The sequence below is a fragment of the Ranitomeya imitator genome, chromosome 9 (genome assembly GCF_032444005.1).
Source record: "Ranitomeya imitator isolate aRanImi1 chromosome 9, aRanImi1.pri, whole genome shotgun sequence".
In the NCBI taxonomy this organism is placed as follows: Eukaryota; Metazoa; Chordata; class Amphibia; order Anura; family Dendrobatidae; genus Ranitomeya; species Ranitomeya imitator.
The window spans coordinates 98,881,036-98,902,437 of record NC_091290.1 but is presented as its reverse complement, the minus strand read 5'-3'; the positions used below and the strand labels follow the sequence as shown (position 1 = coordinate 98,902,437).

Below are 21,402 nucleotides of genomic sequence, written 5' to 3'. Positions count from 1 at the left end.
ACTTCTTAGCGAGAAGCAAGAGTAGGATTTACTAATTCTGTATATGAAGAGGAATGTTCTCATTGACTGACAGCAAACAGTAACAGTGACAATGTGAAACACATCAGTATATAATGTACCTTTCCATTTTGAATGCTTACGAATTAAACACTAACTGCTAAGGTGAATTTACACTGCACAGTTACAGTGAATCAGTTTTCCAAGAACCCCTCGTTCCATGATAATCATGCAGTGTAAACAGGCTGCTGACACCCCATGTCTGAGCAAAAAGCTCATTCGTCAGGAGAAATGATTGTCAACACACTGTCCTGCGCTGGCGAGAACAATGCCAGCCTATGCACACTGAATGTATGTAAAAAGGCTATTATACCACCCTGTGGTGGATACAGACAAGAAATGGCCCTGTGCAAAAACAGTATATGGCCCCTTGGAAGTCCCACAATTCAATGATATGTTCACCCCTGAAACCACCGCTACCCCGCAAACAAATAGCCGATGGACCATCATTGACTAAACACCGGTTGGTTGGTGTAAACGGATCTTTACAGGACTTTCTCTTACTTGGCGATAATGGGAACGGATACAGCCTCAGATACTGCATTGATGAAATCACAGTGGACAGGATGCTGTGGTCTCTCCTCTTTCTTCCTTTACATAAACAGAAAAGAACGTTTTTGATGAAAAGTAAACAATAACATACATAGTAACATAGTAACATAGTTAGTAAGGCCGAAAAAAGACATTTGTCCATCCAGTTCAGCCTATATTCCATCATAATAAATCCCCAGATCTACGTCCTACTCTGAACTCTATGATCCCTTAGTATCAGAGCCAATTTTGGCATTCATAACCAAACCCCATAAATCCATTCTGACATGTGTGACTTTATGTGGTAATAACTTTGGAATGCTCCTACCTACATATTTCAGTGATCCGCAGACTTTTTTCCTTTGCACATTGTACTTTATATACAGATATAGCACTTTAGTATTGCACTTTATATGTATGGTATATTATGAAAAAAATTACAAACTTTTCAAGCTCTGAATGATTATAACCCTAAACCAGGCAGTCATACCAAACAAAACAAGCTAATAAATAATATTTACCATACGTTTAATTTACATCAGCAACATTTTTCAAACATTCTTTTATTTTGTTAGGATGTTGGAATTGTTAAAAGCTAAGCAGCAATTTATAATAATTTTTTTTTCAAGGAAAAGCGATTCTGTTGTGAGCTTCTGACTTTTGAGTTGACTTTGAGTGGCCTATATATCGGAAAACCCCCAAAACGATACCATTGTATAAACTGCACCCCTTAACTTATTTAGACCAGGGGTCCCCAACTCCAGTCCTCAAGGCCCACCAACATGTCATGTTTTCAGGATTTCCTTAGTCTTGCCCAGGTAATAATTGCATCACCTGTGCAATGCAAAGGAAATCCTGAAAACATGACCTGTTGGTGGGCCTTGAGGACTGGAGTTGGGGACCCCTGATTTAGACTACCAAAGGGAACATTGCCCTTCTGGAGCTTCACAGAAATTAACGCAGATTACATTTTTCCACCTAACTATTGCATTGACCCCAAGATTTTTTATTTTCAGATCGACCAATAGGATAAAATGGACCCCACAATTTATTATGCAATTTGTCTCAAATGGAGCAAAACCCTATGTTTGGTTGTAAACTACCGTCTAGGCAAATAGAAGGGCTTGCTTGGAAGGAAAACCAACATTTTTGATTTTTGGAGTGCAATACTGGCTGGAATAAATTGCAGTCACCATAACGCATTTTCAGAGCCTCTTTGGTGCCAAATAAGCAGATAGACCCCACAAGTGACCCCATACTTAAAACTAAAGCCTTGAAAGGATTAATCTAAGGATTTGATGAGCATTTTAAACCCAGAAGTAGTTCACAACATTTTTGTAAACACTGGTCTATGAAAAAATAAGTTTTTTCTAACCAACAAATGTTGCTTTTACCCCACACAATTAATTTGCAAGAGGGTCAACAGCCGAAAAAGGAAAATTTATTGTTGTGCAATTTCTACTGAACGTGGCAGTTCCCCATATGTGATGTTGGGGACCACTAACTTTCTTATATCACACATGGAATAGTGTTTATTTCCACTGGTTATAAGCACAAATCCCTAGCCTAGTCCAGGGGCTACCTTAACAATACAGACCCTGGCTACTAACACACGGTTGAGCTAATACCAGTTCGGTCATATGTCCATAGGAAGCAGTGATACTTGCAGTTTGGTGCACATGGCCAGAGCAGTCTCTTCTCATGGAGATTCTGGCCTGACTCTCTCCTGCTCCAATACCACCCACTTTGCTCAGCTTCCTCCACCTGGCTGACAAGTGACCACATAGCCTGGTTCTAGTCCTGGCTATCCAGGTGCACCTTATCAGGACCTGTAGTGCTAGGATTTAACCCTAGCCTACCTGGCTTTCCTGCAGTGGCAATATATTACTATTCAGGCACAAGCCGGGCTCGAAAGGGGAGCAGCACGGATTTAGCTGGAATAGATAGTGGGCAGCCTTTACAGAAACTTCATTCCTCAAGGAATTCATCTAGGGTGTCATGAGTATTCCGAACCCCCATGGGCAACACAACATTTGATAACATAAGACCATGGAAATAAAAAAATAAAATGACATAATACTGTCATAATTAACATAATAATAAGAATGACATAGTAAGCAAAAACAGCTTCTTGTGGAAAATAAAAAAAAACTATATAAGGGCAGTCCCACACGTCCAGATAATTCCGGTACCGGAATTGTCCGTGTCCGTGTGCCCCTGCGTTTATGTGGCACATCAGTGTGGCACACGGGCGACACACGTGTGCCGCCCGTGTGCCCACTGGGTACCACACGGAGCGTGCAGGAGACAGCGCTAAAGTTTAGCGCTGTCCCCTGCATCGTGCTGAAACCGCGATTCATATCTTCTGGGGTTTTAACCTGCGAGATTCGGACGTATTTCTAGCAAGTGAGAAGGAGCCCTAAGGGTAAGTTCACACAGGGCGTTTTTGCTGCATTTTTTTAGCTGCTTTTTGTTATGTTAATTTTCAGCTGCTTTTTACCGTACCAGCAAAGTCTATGAGATTTCAGAAATCTCAAGCACACACATTGGGTTTTTGTGTGATCAGTATTTTGCGCTTTGCAGCGTTTTTTTTACATAGGGCATGTCACTTCTTTCAGCGTTTTTCCAGCGTTTTCCACCCATTGACTTGAATGGATGGTGAAAAAATGCTGCAAATACACTGGTTGACTTTTCTTGTAGCGTATTTGCTGCAGAAAAGTCAAGGACAGCTGGATGTGACCTCACACTGGGCTCTGCTACATCTAGATGGCAGGATGTATAATGCGTCCATACAACCTGACATCCAGCAGAGCGGACCCGATCCCCATTTACTTGAATGTGGGGTCCGACATTACAGTGTTTGACACGCTGTCATATGAATGACAGCGCGGCAAACACCGCTTCTGATGGGCGGGAAAATCACCGCCAGTCAGAGAGCAGCGGCTCCCACGCTGTCAAAAGACAGCAGGACCGCCTCAGCTGTGATCGGAGGTGTAAACTCACCTCCGATCACAGGTGTCAGCTGATGGGACTACTGATCCCATCATCTGACACCTACAGCCGCTAATTACAGTGAGTCTTATATTTAAGAAAACACCCGCCCTCAGATTTTGGATTTTTGAATGCATAACAAGAGCAAAAGTTTATTCAAGTCACCACAGTTGACAATTTAGAAAAGGTCTCCGTAGTAGGTTTAAAGTAGGTAACGTTTTGACCCCGTGGTGGGTCTTTATCAAACCTCACTTTAGAGGAAATGCAAATACGGAGCTGTAGTAGAGAAGAAATCTGAAAGGTTTCCCAGTAAGGGCTTTAATGAATACACATAGGGACCCGGTATGGCACAGAGGGGGTATGTCCCTGAGAGTGCTGGGAAGACTGTCGCGGTGTCTTGTGGTGAGACTAGGAGCGGCGGATGGCAGTATTCATCTGCCGCTCCCGCAATATAAATAAATAATTTTTTTTTTTTTAAAACGGCGTGGGTTCCCCACTAATTTTGATAACCAGCCAGACAAAACTCACAGCTGGGGGCTGCAATCCTCAGCTGTCACCTTCAGCAAGGCTAGTTATCAAGAATAGAGGGGTCCTCACGCTTTTTGTTTTAATTATTTAAATAAAAAAACGGCGTGGGTTCCCCCCCATTTTTGACAACCAGGACTTAATGGACTAACCCCCGAGACACCGGAATGGCTTCAGGACAGGCGGCCAACGACTCTTGAGGAGGCCGCTCGTGTGGCCGATGAACATCATGATGCCAGGAGGCCTCAGCTGTCCAGATCGAAGATGGTCACTAGAGGTCCGCCCATGGACCTGGAGGGCCCCAAACCACCGAAGATTGTAAGGGGACCAGCTAAAAACCCGGCCTACCACAGTCCCCCTGGGGCGCGATGCCAAACCTGCCATCAGCTGGGCCACCTGCAAAGACAAAGTCCCAACCGGACTCCGCATACCCAGTGGCCAAAGGCGGGAACAGCTACCTTCAGCCAGGCCGCTGTACACGGCTACCAAAGCGAAGCGGACCCGGCATTGGGGGCTACGACTAACCAGGGGGTGGAAGAGATGGAGGAAGTACTGCATGAAGTAGACCCCGTGCAGGCAGCCCGGGCAGATAATCGACAACAGCATCGACAGGTCATGTGGGTTAATGGGAAAAGTATGCAGGGACTAAGAGATTCCGGGCAACTTTGACCCTTGTGAAGCCTTATCGCGTCCGGGACCAAGAGAAGACAGTGGCAGTCCATGTAGCAGGGGGAGCTATACATCGACTGCCCACTGCCAGGATTCACCTGAACTGGGGAGTCGGGGATAGCCTTGTTGAGGTCGGCTTGATGGAGGATTTGCCTGCAGACGTTTTGCTGGGAAATGACTTGGGGCCCATGTTGTCTGCATTCTCGGTGGCCCCTCTGGCTGAGACATATCCTGTGACCACCCGGAGACAAGCTCGAGCTGCGGATGCGGAATCACACTCAGAGGAGGCCCAGGTAAAACATCCCAGCCCTACACGTATTCCCATAGCCAGACACATTTCTTGGGCCACCCCAGATGAATTTAAGAGGGAGTTACTTGAAGATCCTTCATTGAAGGGATATCGTGGGAAGGCACAGGAGGGGAGAGGGGACGGGAAGAAAAACATTAGACTCGAACAAAGAAGACCCAGGAAAACATACTCAGAAGGGAGGTAAGAACATTTCTAAAACAATCCACAGTGAGGAGATTGGAACAAAACAAAATCCTCTAAACTGCATGCTCGCAAACGCCAGAAGCCTGACAAACAAGATGGAAGAACTAGAAGCAGAAATATCTACAGGTAACTTTGACATAGTGGGAATAACCGAGACATGGTTAGATGAAAGCTATGACTGGGCAGTTAACTTACAGGGTTACAGTCTGTTTAGAAAGGATCGTAAAAATCGGAGAGGAGGAGGGGTTTGTCTCTATGTAAAGTCTTGTCTAAAGTCCACTTTAAGGGAGGATATTAGCGAAGGGAATGAGGATGTCGAGTCCATATGGGTTGAAATTCATGGAGGGAAAAATGGTAACAAAATTCTCATTGGGGTCTGTTACAAACCCCCAAATATAACAGAAAGCATGGAAAGTCTACTTCTAAAGCAGATAGATGAAGCTGCAACCCATAATGAGGTCCTGGTTATGGGGGACTTTAACTACCCGGATATTAACTGGGAAACAGAAACCTGTGAAACCCATAAAGGCAACAGGTTTCTGCTAATAACCAAGAAAAATTATCTTTCACAATTGGTGCAGAATCCAACCAGAGGAGCAGCACTTTTAGACCTAATACTATCTAATATACCTGACAGAATAACAAATCTGCAGGTGGTTGGGCATTTAGGAAATAGCGACCACAATATTGTGCAGTTTCACCTGTCTTTCACTAGGGGGACTTGTCAGGGAGTCACAAAAACATTGAACTTTAGGAAGGCAAAGTTTGAACAGCTTAGAGATGCCCTTAATCTGGTAGACTGGGACAATATCCTCAGAAATGAGAATACAGATAATAAATGGGAAATGTTTAAGAACATCCTAAATAGGCAGTGTAAGCGGTTTATACCTTGTGGGAATAAAAGGACTAGAAATAGGAAAAACCCAATGTGGCTAAACAAAGAAGTAAGACAGGCAATTAACAGTAAAAAGAAAGCATTTGCACTACTAAAGCAGGATGGCACCATTGAAGCTCTAAAAAACTATAGGGAGAAAAATACTTTATCTAAAAAACTAATTAAAGCTGCCAAAAAGGAAACAGAGAAGCACATTGCTAAGGAGAGTAAAACTAATCCCAAACTGTTCTTCAACTATATCAATAGTAAAAGAATAAAAACTGAAAATGTAGGCCCCTTAAAAAATAGTGAGGAAAGAATGGTTGTAGATGACGAGGAAAAAGCTAACATATTAAACACCTTCTTCTCCACGGTATTCACGGTGGAAAATGAAATGTTAGGTGAAATCCCAAGAAACAATGAAAACCCTATATTAAGGGTCACCAATCTAACCCAAGAAGAGGTGCGAAACCGGTTAAATAAGATTAAAATAGATAAATCTCCGGGTCCGGATGGCATACACCCACGAGTACTAAGAGAACTAAGTAATGTAATAGATAAACCATTATTTCTTATTTTTAGGGACTCTATAGCGACAGGGTCTGTTCCGCAGGACTGGCGCATAGCAAATGTGGTGCCAATATTCAAAAAGGGCTCTAAAAGTGAACCTGGAAATTATAGGCCAGTAAGTCTAACCTCTATTGTTGGTAAAATATTTGAAGGGTTTCTGAGGGATGTTATTCTGGATTATCTCAATGAGAATAACTGTTTAACTCCATATCAGCATGGGTTTATGAGAAATCGCTCCTGTCAAACCAATCTAATCAGTTTTTATGAAGAGGTAAGCTATAGACTGGACCACGGTGAGTCATTGGACGTGGTATATCTCGATTTTTCCAAAGCGTTTGATACCGTGCCGCACAAGAGGTTGGTACACAAAATGAGAATGCTTGGTCTGGGGGAAAATGTGTGTAAATGGGTTAGTAACTGGCTTAGTGATAGAAAGCAGAGGGTGGTTATAAATGGTATAGTCTCTAACTGGGTCGCTGTGACCAGTGGGGTACCGCAGGGGTCAGTATTGGGACCTGTTCTCTTCAACATATTCATTAATGATCTGGTAGAAGGTTTACACAGTAAAATATCGATATTTGCAGATGATACAAAACTATGTAAAGCAGTTAATACAAGAGAAGATAGTATTCTGCTACAGATGGATCTGGATAAGTTGGAAACTTGGGCTGAAAGGTGGCAGATGAGGTTTAACAATGATAAATGTAAGGTTATACACATGGGAAGAGGGAATCAATATCACCATTACACACTGAACGGGAAACCACTGGGTAAATCTGACAGGGAGAAGGACTTGGGGATCCTAGTTAATGATAAACTTACCTGGAGCAGCCAGTGCCAGGCAGCAGCTGCCAAGGCAAACAGGATCATGGGGTGCATTAAAAGAGGTCTGGATACACATGATGAGAGCATTATACTGCCTCTGTACAAATCCCTAGTTAGACCGCACATGGAGTACTGTGTCCAGTTTTGGGCACCGGTGCTCAGGAAGGATATAATGGAACTAGAGAGAGTACAAAGGAGGGCAACAAAATTAATAAAGGGGATGGGAGAACTACAATACCCAGATAGATTAGCGAAATTAGGATTATTTAGTCTAGAAAAAAGACGACTGAGGGGCGATCTAATAACCATGTATAAATATATAAGGGGACAATACAAATATCTCGCTGAGGATCTGTTTATACCAAGGAAGGTGACGGGCACAAGGGGGCATTCTTTGCGTCTGGAGGAGAGAAGGTTTTTCCACCAACATAGAAGAGGATTCTTTACTGTTAGGGCAGTGAGAATCTGGAATTGCTTGCCTGAGGAGGTGGTGATGGCGAACTCAGTCGAGGGGTTTAAGAGAGGCCTGGATGTCTTCCTGGAGCAGAACAATATTGTATCATACAATTATTAGGTTCTGTAGAAGGACGTAGATCTGGGTATTTATTATGATGGAATATAGGCTGAACTGGATGGACAAATGTCTTTTTTCGGCCTTACTAACTATGTTACTATGTTACTATGTTACTATGTATGGAAGCAGGGACTCCTCTACCGGATCACAGAGCAGCACCACACAGGGACGAGCCCCACTATAAAACGACAGCTGGTAGCTCCCAAGAAGTATAGGCAGGAGTTACTGCGAATCTCTCATGACATACCCTTGGCCGGGCACTTCGGCATCAGTCGCACAAGGCATCGTCTGACACAAAACTTCTTTTGGCCAGGGGTAACCTATGATGTTCGTCAGTACTGCCAGACCTGTGACAGTTGCCAGCGCATTGGCAAGAGGGGAGATCGATGCAAGGCCAAATTACGCCCCCTCCCCATTGTGGAGGAACCATTTAGCCGGGTAGCTGTCGATCTGATAGGGCCGTTAGCCAAACCCAGTCCGTCAGGAAAAAGGTATATATTGACAGTGGTAAATTATGCCACACGGTATCCAGAGGCAGTTGCGTTACCTAACATACTAGCAGAGACGGTGGCGGCTGCCCTGCTCCAGGTTTTCTCACGGGTTGAATTTCCCCGGGAGATTATCTCGGACCAGGGTACCGAGTTTACAGCAGAGGTGACGAACCAACTGTGGAAGCTGTGCGGCGTAAAGTCCATTAGAAGCGCCCCGTACCACCCGCAAACCAATGGGTTGTGTGTACGCTTTATTAACGGGACATTAAAACAGTTCATTGGGACTTTTACCAGGACCTACAGGGACTGGGAGAAGTTCTTGCCACACCTCCTATTTGCCTATCGGGAGGTGCCCCAAGAATCCACGGGGTTCTCCCCGTTCGAACTGGTATACGGCAGGTGGGTAAGGGGACTCCTAGACTTAGTGCTAGAACACTGGGAAGGGGAGGGCATCATAGAAGGGGTACATATTGTACCCTATGTGCTGGAATTCCGGGACCGCCTACAGGAGCTGACCCAGGCTGTACGTGGGAACATGTAGGTGGCCCAGCGGCGCCAGCACGTATGGTACGTTCGGAGGGCCAGAGAACGCACCTTGGAAATAGGACAGAAGGTCCTGGTGTTAGAGCCCACTAGGCAGAACAACTACCAAGCTGCATGGCAGGGGCCCTACCAGGTAGTGGGGAAAATAGCCGACACCACCTATAATGTCGCCGATTGTGACGACCCCAGGGTTATCCGCATGTTCCACGTGAATATGCTGAAGCCCTACTGGGAGCGCCCTGAAGAGGTAGTGGCCATCTGTGCACCTGAAGCAGAGGATTTAGCCGGACTTCCCTTGCCTGATGTCTTAGGGGAAAGGACTCAGTCTAAAACGTGGGACCAGGTATAATTGGGTGAAGACCTAGGTCCCCGGGAGAGATAGCAGGCGGAGGCGTTGTTAAGGCAGCGACAGAGGATGTTTTCGGGGAGACCAGGGTACACTCGCCTGGCACAACACAAGGTTGAGACCCAGGATCAGACCACCCTGCGACAACCCCCCTTCCGCATCCCTGAGTCTGTACGAGAAGGGATGCGACAATAGAAACAAGAGATGTTGCGTTTAGGGGTCATTGAAGAGTTAGATAGTCCCTGGGCATCCCCCGTAGTGTTAGTGCCCAAGAAGGATGGGACTACACGGTTTTGTGTAGACTATCGTAAGCTCAATGAGAAAACAGTGACGGATGCGTATCCCATGCCGCGTGTGGATGAGTTGTTAGACCGGCTGGCGGGGGCAAAGTATTTGACCACCATCAATCTATGCAAAGGCTACTGGCAGATTCCCCTTAGTCCTGACGCTTTTCCCAAGTCGGCATTTGTCACCTCGTTCGACTTATTCCAGTTTTGAGTTATGCCATTCGGGATGAAGAATGCCCCAGCGACCTTCCAGAGGCTGGCTGACCGGCTTTTGGATGGTCTCCAGGACTATGCTTGTGCCTACCTGGACGACATCGCCATCTACAGTGCGACATGGAAGAGCATCTAAATCACCTAGAGATAGTATTGGACAGAATCCACCAGCCCGGAATCACCCTGAACCCAAACAAGTGTCACGTGGGCAAAGCAGAGGTTCAGTATTTAGGGCATAGGGTGGGAAGTGGGAAACAGCGACCAGAACCAGCCAAGATTGAGGCCAAAGCCAAATGGCCCACCCCACGCACTAAAACCCAGGTCATGGCATTTCTAGGGACAGCGGGGTATTACAGGAAATTCACTCCCAATTACAGCAGCGTAGCCAAGCCCCTCACTGATCTGACCCGTAAGAACCAACCACGCCAGGTAACCTGGACCCCAGAGTGTGAGGAAGCCTTCCGCCAGCCAAAGGACGCCCTCACCAATAGCCCTGTATTGGCCGCACACGATCCAACTAAACGTTTCCTTCTTCACACAGACGCTTCTATGTTTGGATTGGGGGCAGTACTGAGCCAAGTCGGGCCGGACGGCCAAGAACACCCGGTAGCTTACCTGAGTCGGAAACTACTACCCCGTGAAGTAAGCTATGCGGCCATCGAGAAGGAGTGCCTGGCGGTAGTATGGGCACTCAAAAAGTTGCAACCATATTTATATGGACGACAGTTTTCCCTCCTAACGGACCATAATCCCCTAGTCTGGCTTAACCCCTTTACCCCCAAGGGTGGTTTGCACGTTAATGACCAGGCCAATTTTTACAATTCTGACCACTGTCCCTTTATGAGGTTATAACTCCGAAACGCTTCAACGGATCCTGGTGATTCTGACATTGTTTTCTCGTGACATATTGTACTTCATGATAGTGGTAAAATTTCTTTGATAGTACCTGCGTTTATTTGTGAAAAAAACGGAAATTTGGCGAAAATTTTGAAAATTTCGCAATTTTCAAACTTTGAATATTTATGCAATTAAATCACAGAGATATGTCACACAAAATACTTAATAAGTAACATTTCCCACATGTCTCCTTTACATCAGCATAATTTTGGAACCAATTTTTTTTTTTGTTAGGGAGTTATAAGGGTTAAAAGTTGACCAGCAATTTCTCATTTTTACAACACCATTTTTTTTTAGGGACCACGTCTCATTTGAAGTCATTTTGAGGGGTCTATATGATAGAAAATGCCCAAGTGTGACACCATTCTAAAAACTGCACCCCTCAAGGTGCTCAAAACCACATTCAAGAAGTTTATTAACCCTTCAGGTGTTTAATAGGAATTTTTGGAATGTTTAAATAAAAATGAACATTTAACTTTTTTACACAAAAAATTTACTTCAGCTCCAATTTGTTTTATTTTACCAAGGGTAACAGGAGAAATTGGACCCAAAAAGTTGTTGTCCAATTTGTCCTGAGTACGCTGATACCCCATATGTGGCAGTAAACCACTGTTTGGGCGCATGGGAGAGCTCGGAAGGGAAGGAGCGCTATTTGACTTTTCAATGCAAAATTGACAGGAATTGAGATGGGACGCCATGTTGCGTTTGGAGAGCCACTGATGTGCCTAAACATTGAAACCCCCCACAAGTGACACCATTTTGGAAAGTAGACCCCCTAAGGAACTTATCTGGATGTGTGGTGAGCACTTTGACCCACCAAGTGCTTCACAGAAGTTTATAATGCAGAACCGTAAAAATAAAAAATCATATTTTTTCACAAAAATTATATTTTTGCCCCCAATTTTTTATTTTTCCAAGGGTAAGAGAAGAAATTGGACCTCAAAAGTTGTTGTCCAATTTGTCCTGAGTACGCTGATACCCCATATGTGGCAGTAAACCACTGTTTGGGCGCATGGGAGAGCTCGGAAGGGAAGGAGCGCCGTTTGACTTTTCAATGCAAAATTGACAGGAATTGAGATGGGACGCCATGTTGCGTTTGGAGAGCCACTGATGTGCCTAAACATTGAAACCCCCCACAAGTGACACCATTTTGGAAAGTAGACCCCCTAAGGAACTTATCTGGATGTGTGGTGAGCACTTTGACCCACCAAGGGCTTCACAGAAGTTTATAATGCAGAGCCATAAAAATAAAACAAAATTTTTTTCCCACAAAAATTATTTTTTAGCCCCCAGTTTTGTATTTTCCCTAGGGTAACAGGAGAAATTGGACCCCAAAAGTTGTTGTCCAATTTGTCCTGAGTACGCTGATACCCCATATGTGGGGGGGAACCACCGTTTGGGCGCATGGGAGGGTTCGGAAGGGAAGGAGCGCCATTTGGAATGCAGACTTAGATGGAATGGTCTGCAGGCGTCACATTGCGTTTGCAGAGCCCCTAATGTACCTAAACAGTAGAAACCCCCCACAAGTGACACCATTTTGGAAAGTAGACCCCCTAAGGAACTCATCTTGATGTGTTGTGAGAGCTTTGAACCCCCAAGTATTTCACTACAGTTTATAACGCAGAGCCATGCAAATAAAAAATATTTTTTTTTCCACAAAAATTATATTTTAGCCCCCAGTTTTGTATTTTTCCAAGGTTAGCAGGAGAAATTGGACGCTAAATGTTGTTGTCCAATTTGTCCTGAGTACGCTGATACCCGATATGTGGGGGGGAACCACCGTTTGGGCGCATGGGAGGGCTCGGAAGGGAAGGAGCATCATTTGGAATGCAGACTTAGATGGATTGGTCTGCAGGCGTCACATTGCGTTTGCAGAGCCCCTAATGTACCTAAACAGTAGAAACCCCCCACAAGTGACCCCATATTGGAAACTAGACCCCTCAATGAACTTATCTAGATGTGTTGTGAGAACTTTGAACCCCCAAGTGTTTCACTACAGTTTATAACGCAGAGCCGTGAAAATAAAAAATCTTTTTGTTTTCCCACAAAAATTATTTTTTAGCCCCCAGTTTTGTATTTTCCCAAGGGTAACAGGAGAAATTGGTCCACAAAAGTTGTTGTCCAATTTGTCCTGAGTACGCTGATACCCCATATGTTGGGGTAAACCCCTGTTTGGGCACACAGGAGAGCTCGGAAGGGAAGGAGCACTGTTTTACTTTTTCAACGCAGAATTGGCTGGAATTGAGATCAGACGCCATGTCGTGTTTGGAGAGCCCCTGATGTGCCGAAACAGTGGAAACCCCCCAATTATAACTGAAACCCTAATCTAAACACACCCCTAACCCTAATTCCAACGGTAACCCTAACCACACCTCTAACCCTGACACACCCCTAACCCTAATCCCAACCCTATTCCCAACTGTAAATGTAATCTAAACCCTAACTTTAGCCCCAACCCTAACTGTAGCCCCAACCCTAACCCTAACCCTAGCCCTAACCCTAGCCCTAACCCTAGCCCTAACCCTAACCCTAGCCCTAACCCTAGCCCTAACCCTAGCCCTAGCCCTAACCCTAGCCCTAACCCTAGCCCTAGCCCTAACCCTAGCCCTAACCCTAGCCCTAACCCTAGTCCTAACCCTAGCCCTAACCCTAGCCCTAATGGGAAAATGGAAATAAATACATTTTTTTTTATTTTTCCCTAACTAAGGGGGTGATGAAGGGGGGTTTGATTTACTTTTATAGCGAGTTTTTTAGCGGATTTTTATGATTGGCAGCCGTCACACACTGAAAGACCCTTTTTATTGCAAAAAATATTTTTTGCAATACCACATTTTGAGAGCTATAATTTTTCCATATTTTGGTCCACAGAGTCATGTGAGGTCTTGTTTTTTGCGGGACGAGTTGACGTTTTTATTGAAAACATTTTTGGGCACGTGACATTTTTTTATCGCTTTTTATTCTGATTTTTGTGAGGAAGAATGACCAAAAGCCAGCTATTCATGAATTTCTATTGGGGGAGGCGTTTATACCGTTCCGAGTTTGGTAAAATTGATAAATCAGTTTTATTCTTCGGGTCAGTACGATTACAGCGATATCTCATTTATATCATTTTTTTATGGTTTGGCGCTTTTATACGATAAAAACTATTTTACAGAAAAAATAATTATTTTTGCATCGCTTTATTCTCAGGACTATAACTTTTTTATTTTTTTGCTGATGATGCTGTATGGCGGCTCTTTTTTTGCGGGACAATATGACGCTTTCAGCGGTACCATGGTTATTTATATCTGTCCTTTTGATCGCGTGTTATTCCACTTTTTGTTCGGCGGTATGATAATAAAGCGTTGTTTTTTGCCTCGTTTTTTTTTTTTTTTTTCTTACGGTGTTTACTGAAGGGGTTAACTAGTGGGACAGTTTTATAGGTCGGGTCGTTACGGACGCGGCGATACTAAATATGTGTACTTTTATTGGTTTTTTTTTTTTATTTAGATGAAGAAATGTATTTATGGGAATAATATATTTTTTTTTTTTTCATTATTTTGGAATATTTTTTTTTATTTTTTTTACACATTTGGAAAATTTTTTTTTTACTTTTTTACTTTGTCCCGGGGGGGACATCACAGATCAGTGATCTGACAGTTTGCACAGCACTCTGTCAGATCACTGATCTGACATGCAGCGCTGCAGGCTTCACAGTGCCTGCTCTGAGCAGGCTCTGTGAAGCCACCTCCCTCCCTGCAGGACCCGGATCCGCGGCCATCTTGGATCCGGGGCTCGAGCAGGGAGGGAGGTGAGGAGACCCTCGCAGCAACGCGATCACATCGCGTTGCTGCGGGGGGCTCAGGGAAGCCCGCAGGGAGCCCCCTCTCTGCGCGGTGCTTCCCTGCACCGCCGGCACATCGCGATCATCTTTGATCGCGGTGTGCCAGGGGTTAATGTGCCGGGGGCGGTCCGTGACCGCTCCTGGCACATAGTGCCGGATGTCAGCTGCGATAAGCAGCTGACACCCGGCCGCGATCGGCCGCGCTCCCCCCGTGAGCGCGGCCGATCGGCTATGACGTACTATCCCGTCCAGGGTCAGATAAGCCCAGGGCACCTCGACGGGATAGTACGTCTAAGGTCACAGAGGGGTTAATCGGGTCTCCGGAGACAACGCCAGATTGCTGCGGTGGAGTTTAGCCCTACAACCTCTGGACTTCACCATCCACTACAGACCCGGCAAACAAAACGGTAACGCCGATGGACTAAGTCGACAAACGGAACTTGTACCAACCCCATAAACTTCGGTCATCCCCAAACCGATTAGTTAAGGATCAGACTGTGTATGCCGATCGCGTCGCTGGAAAGGGGGAGCCGTGTTACGGAACCCCACAGCACCAAGAATATGTTGTGTAGTTATATGTATGTATGATAGGTTCCATGTGAGATGCATGTCCCTAATGCATCAGCCCACAGGCTGCGCCCTGGGCAGAGGGGACATGATATTCCCCTTTTGACCTCACCCACCTTTGTAATTCCCACAGTAAATATCGGCCGGCTCCAGCCAACTGCGGCTATTGTAATGTATGTCTGGCCTGCCACTTTTCAATTGGCCTGCCCTCTGTATCTGTGTTATATATTCTGTGTCCTGTTAGTAAAGTTTTTTCATACTGGAAATAAGTGGAGATGCAGTGATCTTTTATATGCGCCCATGTAACCAAGGAATTCCAGCCAGCGTCCTTCATTCAGACTCTAGCCAAAGCAGAGTGGACCTCCTGAAACACGGGTTGGTACTGAAAGAGGTACTCCAGCTTGGTACACCATGTTACAATTTTAAATAGATCTAAGAAACTCCCAGAATCAGAGCTGTAAACAAGAATACAGCAATTAAGAAAACTCTACCTTCCATGAACTGCAATAGCTGCAACACCAGTTCTCTCAATTATCTTCACCAAATTCACAGTTTCTTCAAGCTAAAAAATAATATAAGAATTTGATCATTCATAATATAAGCATTAGTGGAAAAAATACTCATCAACCCAGAAGAGGGAAAACTAGAATAATATGGAACATTATTCTAATGATGGACATTATGGAATCAGAATATTAGTAATCATTAATGATTTATTTCCCAGTACTAATTAGTAACAAATACAAAACTTTCTATCTTAGTATTATTGTCCAGGATTAGAAATATTTGTTGGCTTTTTGACTGTGTTAAACATCAAAATAGTCATAGAAGTGTAACCGAATGTAAATGGCAACAAATAGAGAAGCCTGAAGTTTTCTGAACCGAGAAGAAAAGTGTGCAGTGGATGTGTGATTGCAGAGCGCCAAGCTTCCCGCATAGAGGACCGGGCTGTATCTTGGCACTACTGCTTAGCTGAAGGATACTGAAATATAAGACTGAGAAAATTGAAAACTTTAAAAAAGCCAGAGAATAGCAAAACACTTACTGTAGGAAGGATGCGGATTTTACATGTCACAGGCTTGGCAATTCCATTTACCAGTGTTTTCAATATCTATGGAAAAACAGAATTCAATTTCGATTTACTGCACTCCACTACATTTTATAATGCCCCCATGGATTTAATCCCTTAATGCCACCAATACGACTTAAAAGTGACCTGAGATATGAGAGAATAGCATCCTCCGACGAGTGACAATCAGCAGCGGTCACCTGTACAGACAACATACTGCATCAGCCATGATCAGAGTTGGCACTGACCATTGCTGTTTAGCCCCTTAACCCCTTTACCCCCAAGGCTGGTTTGCACGTTAATGACCGGGCCAATTTTTACAATTCTGACCACTGTCCCTTTATGAGGTTATAACTCTGGAACGCTTCAATGGATTCCAGTGATTCTGACATTGTTTTCTCGTGACATATTGTACTTCATGACAATGGTAAAAATTCTTTGATAGTACTTGCGTTTATTTGTGAAAAAAACGGAAATTTGGCGAAAATTATGAAAATTTCGCAATTTTCCAACTTTGAATTTTTATGCAATTAAATCACAGATATATGTCCCACAAAATACTTAATAAGTAACATTTCCCACATGTTTACTTTACATCAGCACAATTTTGGAACCAAAATTTTTTTTTGTTAGGGAGTTATAAGGGTTAAAAGTTGACCAGCAATTTCTCATTTTTACAACACCATTTTTTTTTTTAGGGACCACATCTCATTTGAAGTCATTTTGAGGGGTCTATATGATACAAAGTACCCAAGTGTGACACCATTTTAAAAACTGCACCCCTCATGGTGCTCAAAACCATATTCAAGAAGTTTATTAACCCTTCTGGTGCTTCACAGGAATTTATGGAATGTTTAAATAAAAATGAACATTTAACTTTTTTTCACAAAAAATTTAATTCAGCTCCAATTTGTTTTATTTTACCAAGGGTAACAGGAGAAAATGGACCGCAAAAGTTGTTGTCCAATTTGTTTTGAGTACGCTGATACCCCATATGTGGGGGTAAACCACTGTTTGGGCGCATGACAGAGCTCGGAAGCGAAGGAGCGCCATTTGACTTTTCAATGCAAAATTGACTGGAATCGAGATGGGACACCATGTTGCGTTTGGAGAGCCCCTGATGTGCCTAAACATTGAAACCCCCCACAAGTGACAACATTTTGGAAAGTAGACCCCCTAAGGAACTTATCTAGAGGTGTGGTGAGCACTTTGACCCACCAAGTGCTTCACAGAACTTTATAATGCAGAACCGTAAAAATAAAAAATCATATTTTTTCACAAAAATTATCTTTTCGCCCCCAATTTTTTATTTTCCTAAGGGTAAGAGAAGAAATTGGACCCCAAAAGTTGTTGTACAATTTGTCCTGAGTACGCTGATACCCCATATGTGGGGGTAAACCACTGTTTGGGCGCATGGGAGAGCTCGGAAGGGAAGGAGCGCCGTTTGACTTTTCAATGCAAAATTGACAGGAATTGAGATGGGACGCCATGTTGCGTTTGGAGAGCCACTGATGTGCCTAAACATTGAAACCCCCCACAAGTGACAACATTTTGGAAAGTAGACCCCCTAAGGAACTTATCTAGAGGTGTGGTGAGCACTTTGACCCACCAAGTGCTTCACAGAAGTTTATAATGGAGAACCGTAAAAATAAAAAATCATATTTTTTCACAAAAATTATCTTTTCGCCCCCAATTTTTTATTTTCCCAAGGGTAAGAGAAGAAATTGGACCCCAAAAGTTGTTGTACAATTTGTCCTGAGTACGCTGATACCCCATATGTGGGGGTAAACCACTGTTTGGGCGCATGGGAGAGCTCGGAAGGGAAGGAGCGCCGTTTGACTTTTCAATGCAAAATTGACAGGAATTGAGATGGGACGCCATGTTGCGTTTGGAGAGCCACTGATGTGCCTAAACATTGAAACCCCCCACAATTGACACCATTTTGGAAAGTAGACCCCCTAAGGAACTTATCTAGATGTGTGGTGAGCGCTTTGACCCACCAAGGGCTTCACAGAAGTTTATAATGCAGAGCCGTAAAAATAAAACAAACATTTTTTCCCACAAAAATAATTTTTTAGCCCCCAGTTTTGTAATTTCCCGAGGGTAACAGGAGAAATTGGACCCCAAAATTTGTTGTCCAATTTGTCGTGAGTGCGCTGATACCCCATAAGTGGGGGGGAACCACTGTTTGGGCGCATGGGAGGGCTCGGAAGGAAAGGAGCTCCATTTGGAATGCAGACTTAGATGGAATGGTCTGCAGGTGTCACATTGCGTTTGCAGAGCCCCTAATGTACCTAAACAGTAGAAACCCCCCACAAGTGACCCCATATTGGAAACTAGACCCCCCAGGGAACTCATCTAGATGTGTTGGGAGAACTTTGAACCCCCAAGTGTTTCACTACAATTTATAACGCAGAGCCGTGAAAATAAAAAATCTTTTTTTTTTCCCACAAAAATTATTTTTTAGCCCCGTTTGTTTTTTCCCAAGGGTAACAGGAGAAATTGGACCCCAAAAGTTGTTGTCCTATTTGTCCTGAGTACGCTGATACCCCATATGTTGGGGCAAACCCCTGTTTGGGCACACGGGAGAGCTCGGAAGGGAAGGAGCACTGTTTTACTTTTTCAACGCAGAATTGGCTGGAATTGAGATCGGATGCCATGTCGTGTTTGGAGAGCCCCTGATGTGCCTAAACAGTGGAAACCCTCCAATTATAACTGAAGCCCTAATCCAAACACACCCCTAACCCTAATTCCAACGGTAACCCTAACCACACCCCTAACCCTGACACACCCCTAATCCCAACCCTATTCCCAACTGTAAACGTAATCTAAACCCTAACTTTAGCCCCAACCCTAACTGTAGCCCCAACCCTAACTGTAGCCCCAACCCTAACCCTAACCCTAGCCCTAACCCTAACCCTAACCCTAGCCCCAACCCTAGCCCTAGCCCCAACCCTAACCCTAGCCCTAACCCTAGCCCTAACCCTAGCCCTAACCCTAGCCCTAACCCTAGCCCTAACGGGAAAATGGATATAAATACATTTTTTTAATTTTTCCCTAACTAAGGGGGTGATGAAGGGGGGTTTGATTTACTTTTATAGCGGGTTTTTTAGCGGATTTTTATGATTGGCAGCCGTCACACACTGAAAGACGCTTTTTATTGCAAAAAATATTTTTTGCGTTACCACATTTTGAGAGCTATAATTTTTCCATATTTTGGTCCACAGAGTCATGTGAGGTCTTGTTTTTTGCGGGACGAGTTGACGATTTTATTGGTAACATTTTCAGGCACGTGACATTTTTTGATCGCTTTTTATTCCGATTTTTGTGAGGAAGAATGACCAAAAAACAGCTATTCATGAATTTCTTTTGGGGGAGGCGTTTATACCGTTCCGCGTTTGGTAAAATTGATAAAGCAGTTTTATTCTTCGGGTCAGTACGATTACAGCGACACCTCATTTATATCATTTTTTTATGTTTTGGCGCTTTTATACGATAAAAACTATTTTACGGAAAAAATAATTATTTTTGCATCGCTTTATTCTCAGGACTATAACTTTTTTATGTTTTTGCTGATGATGCTGTATGGCGGCTCGTTTTTTGCGGGACAAGATGACGCTTTCAGCGGTACCATGGTTATTTATATCCATCTTTTTGATCGCGTGTTATTCCACTTTTTGTTCGGCGGTATGATAATAAAGCGTTGTTTTTTGCCTCGTTTTTTTTTTTTTTTTCTTACGGTGTTTACTGAAGGGGTTAACTAGTGGGCCAGTTTTATAGGTCGGGCCGTTACGGACGCGGCGATACTAAATATGTGTACTTTTATTGTTTTGTTTTTTTTATTTAGATAAAGAAATGTATTTATAGGAATAATATATATTTTTTTTTTTTCATTATTTTGGAATATTTTTTTTAATTTTTTTTTACACATTTGAAAAATTTTTTTTTTACTTTGTCCCAGGGGGGGACATCACAGATCGGTGATCTGACAGTTTGCACAGCACTCTGTCAGATCACCGATCTGATAGGAGTGCAGGCTGCTTCACAGTGCCTGCTCTGAGCAGGCTCTGTGAAGCCACCTCCCTCCCTGCAGGACCCGGATCCGCGGCCATCTTGGATCCGGGCCTGGAGCAGGGAGGGAGGGAGGTAAGACCCTCGCAGCAACGCGATCACATCGCGTTGCAGCGGGGGGCTCAGGGAAGCCCGCAGGGAGCCCCCTCCCTGCGCGGTGCTTCCCTGCACCGCCGGCACATCGCGATCATCTTTGATCGCGGTGTGCCGGGGGTTAATGTGCCGGGGGCGGTCTTCGACCGCTCCTGGCACATAGTGCCGGATGTCAGCTGCGATAGGCAGCTGACACCCGGCCGCGATCGGCGGCGCTCCCCCCGTGAGCGCTGCCGATCGCATATGACGTACTATTGCGTCCTTGGGAAGTAAAGCCCACCCCACATGGACGCAATAGTACGTCTAATGGCAGAAAGGGGTTAACCCATTCTTGACCAGAGCTTTTTTCGGTTTAAAGCAATGCAATTTCATTTTAGTGCAATGTCGCGGCGACCAAAAAAACGTAATTCTGGAGTTTTGATTTTTTTCTCGCTACGCCGATTAGCGATCAGGTTAATCCTTTTTTAATTGATAGATCAGGCGATTCTGAAGCAGCGATACAAAATATGTGTATGTTTGATTTTTTTTTATTGTTTTGTTTTGAATAGGGCAAAAGGGGGGGTGATTTAAACTTTTATATTTTTTTATTTTTTTAATATTTTTAAAACTATTTTTCTTTAAGTGTTGGCATGCTTTAATAGCCTTCAAGGGAGGCCAGAAGCTGCCACAACTTGATCGGCTCTGCTACATAGAGGTGATGATCAGATTGCCTCTATGTAGCAGAATTACTGCATTGCTATGAGAGCCGACCACAGGGTGGCGCTCATAGCAATCCGGCATCAACAACCATAGAGGTCACATGACGGAGGTCAGGGGTGCGAGTATTTCCGTCCCGATGCGTGCGTTAAATGCCGCTGTCAGAGTTTGACCGACATTTAACTAGTTAGTAGGCG

At 44.1% G+C, this 21,402-nt stretch overlaps 1 protein-coding gene across 3 annotated transcripts in view; it reads right to left on the bottom strand.

Moving 5' to 3' along the window:
• Nucleotides 1-21,402, bottom strand: part of DUS2 (dihydrouridine synthase 2) — a 263,484-nt gene that overhangs the window by 104,171 nt on the left and 137,911 nt on the right. For all 3 annotated transcript variants that reach the window (XM_069740207.1, XM_069740208.1, XM_069740209.1), the window contains 3 exons: nucleotides 16,322-16,387; nucleotides 15,768-15,838; nucleotides 562-648 (listed from right to left, as the gene is read on the bottom strand). In XM_069740207.1, coding sequence (XP_069596308.1) covers nucleotides 562-648; nucleotides 15,768-15,838; nucleotides 16,322-16,387 — 224 coding nt within the window. The remainder of the gene's footprint in view (nucleotides 1-561; nucleotides 649-15,767; nucleotides 15,839-16,321; nucleotides 16,388-21,402) is intronic.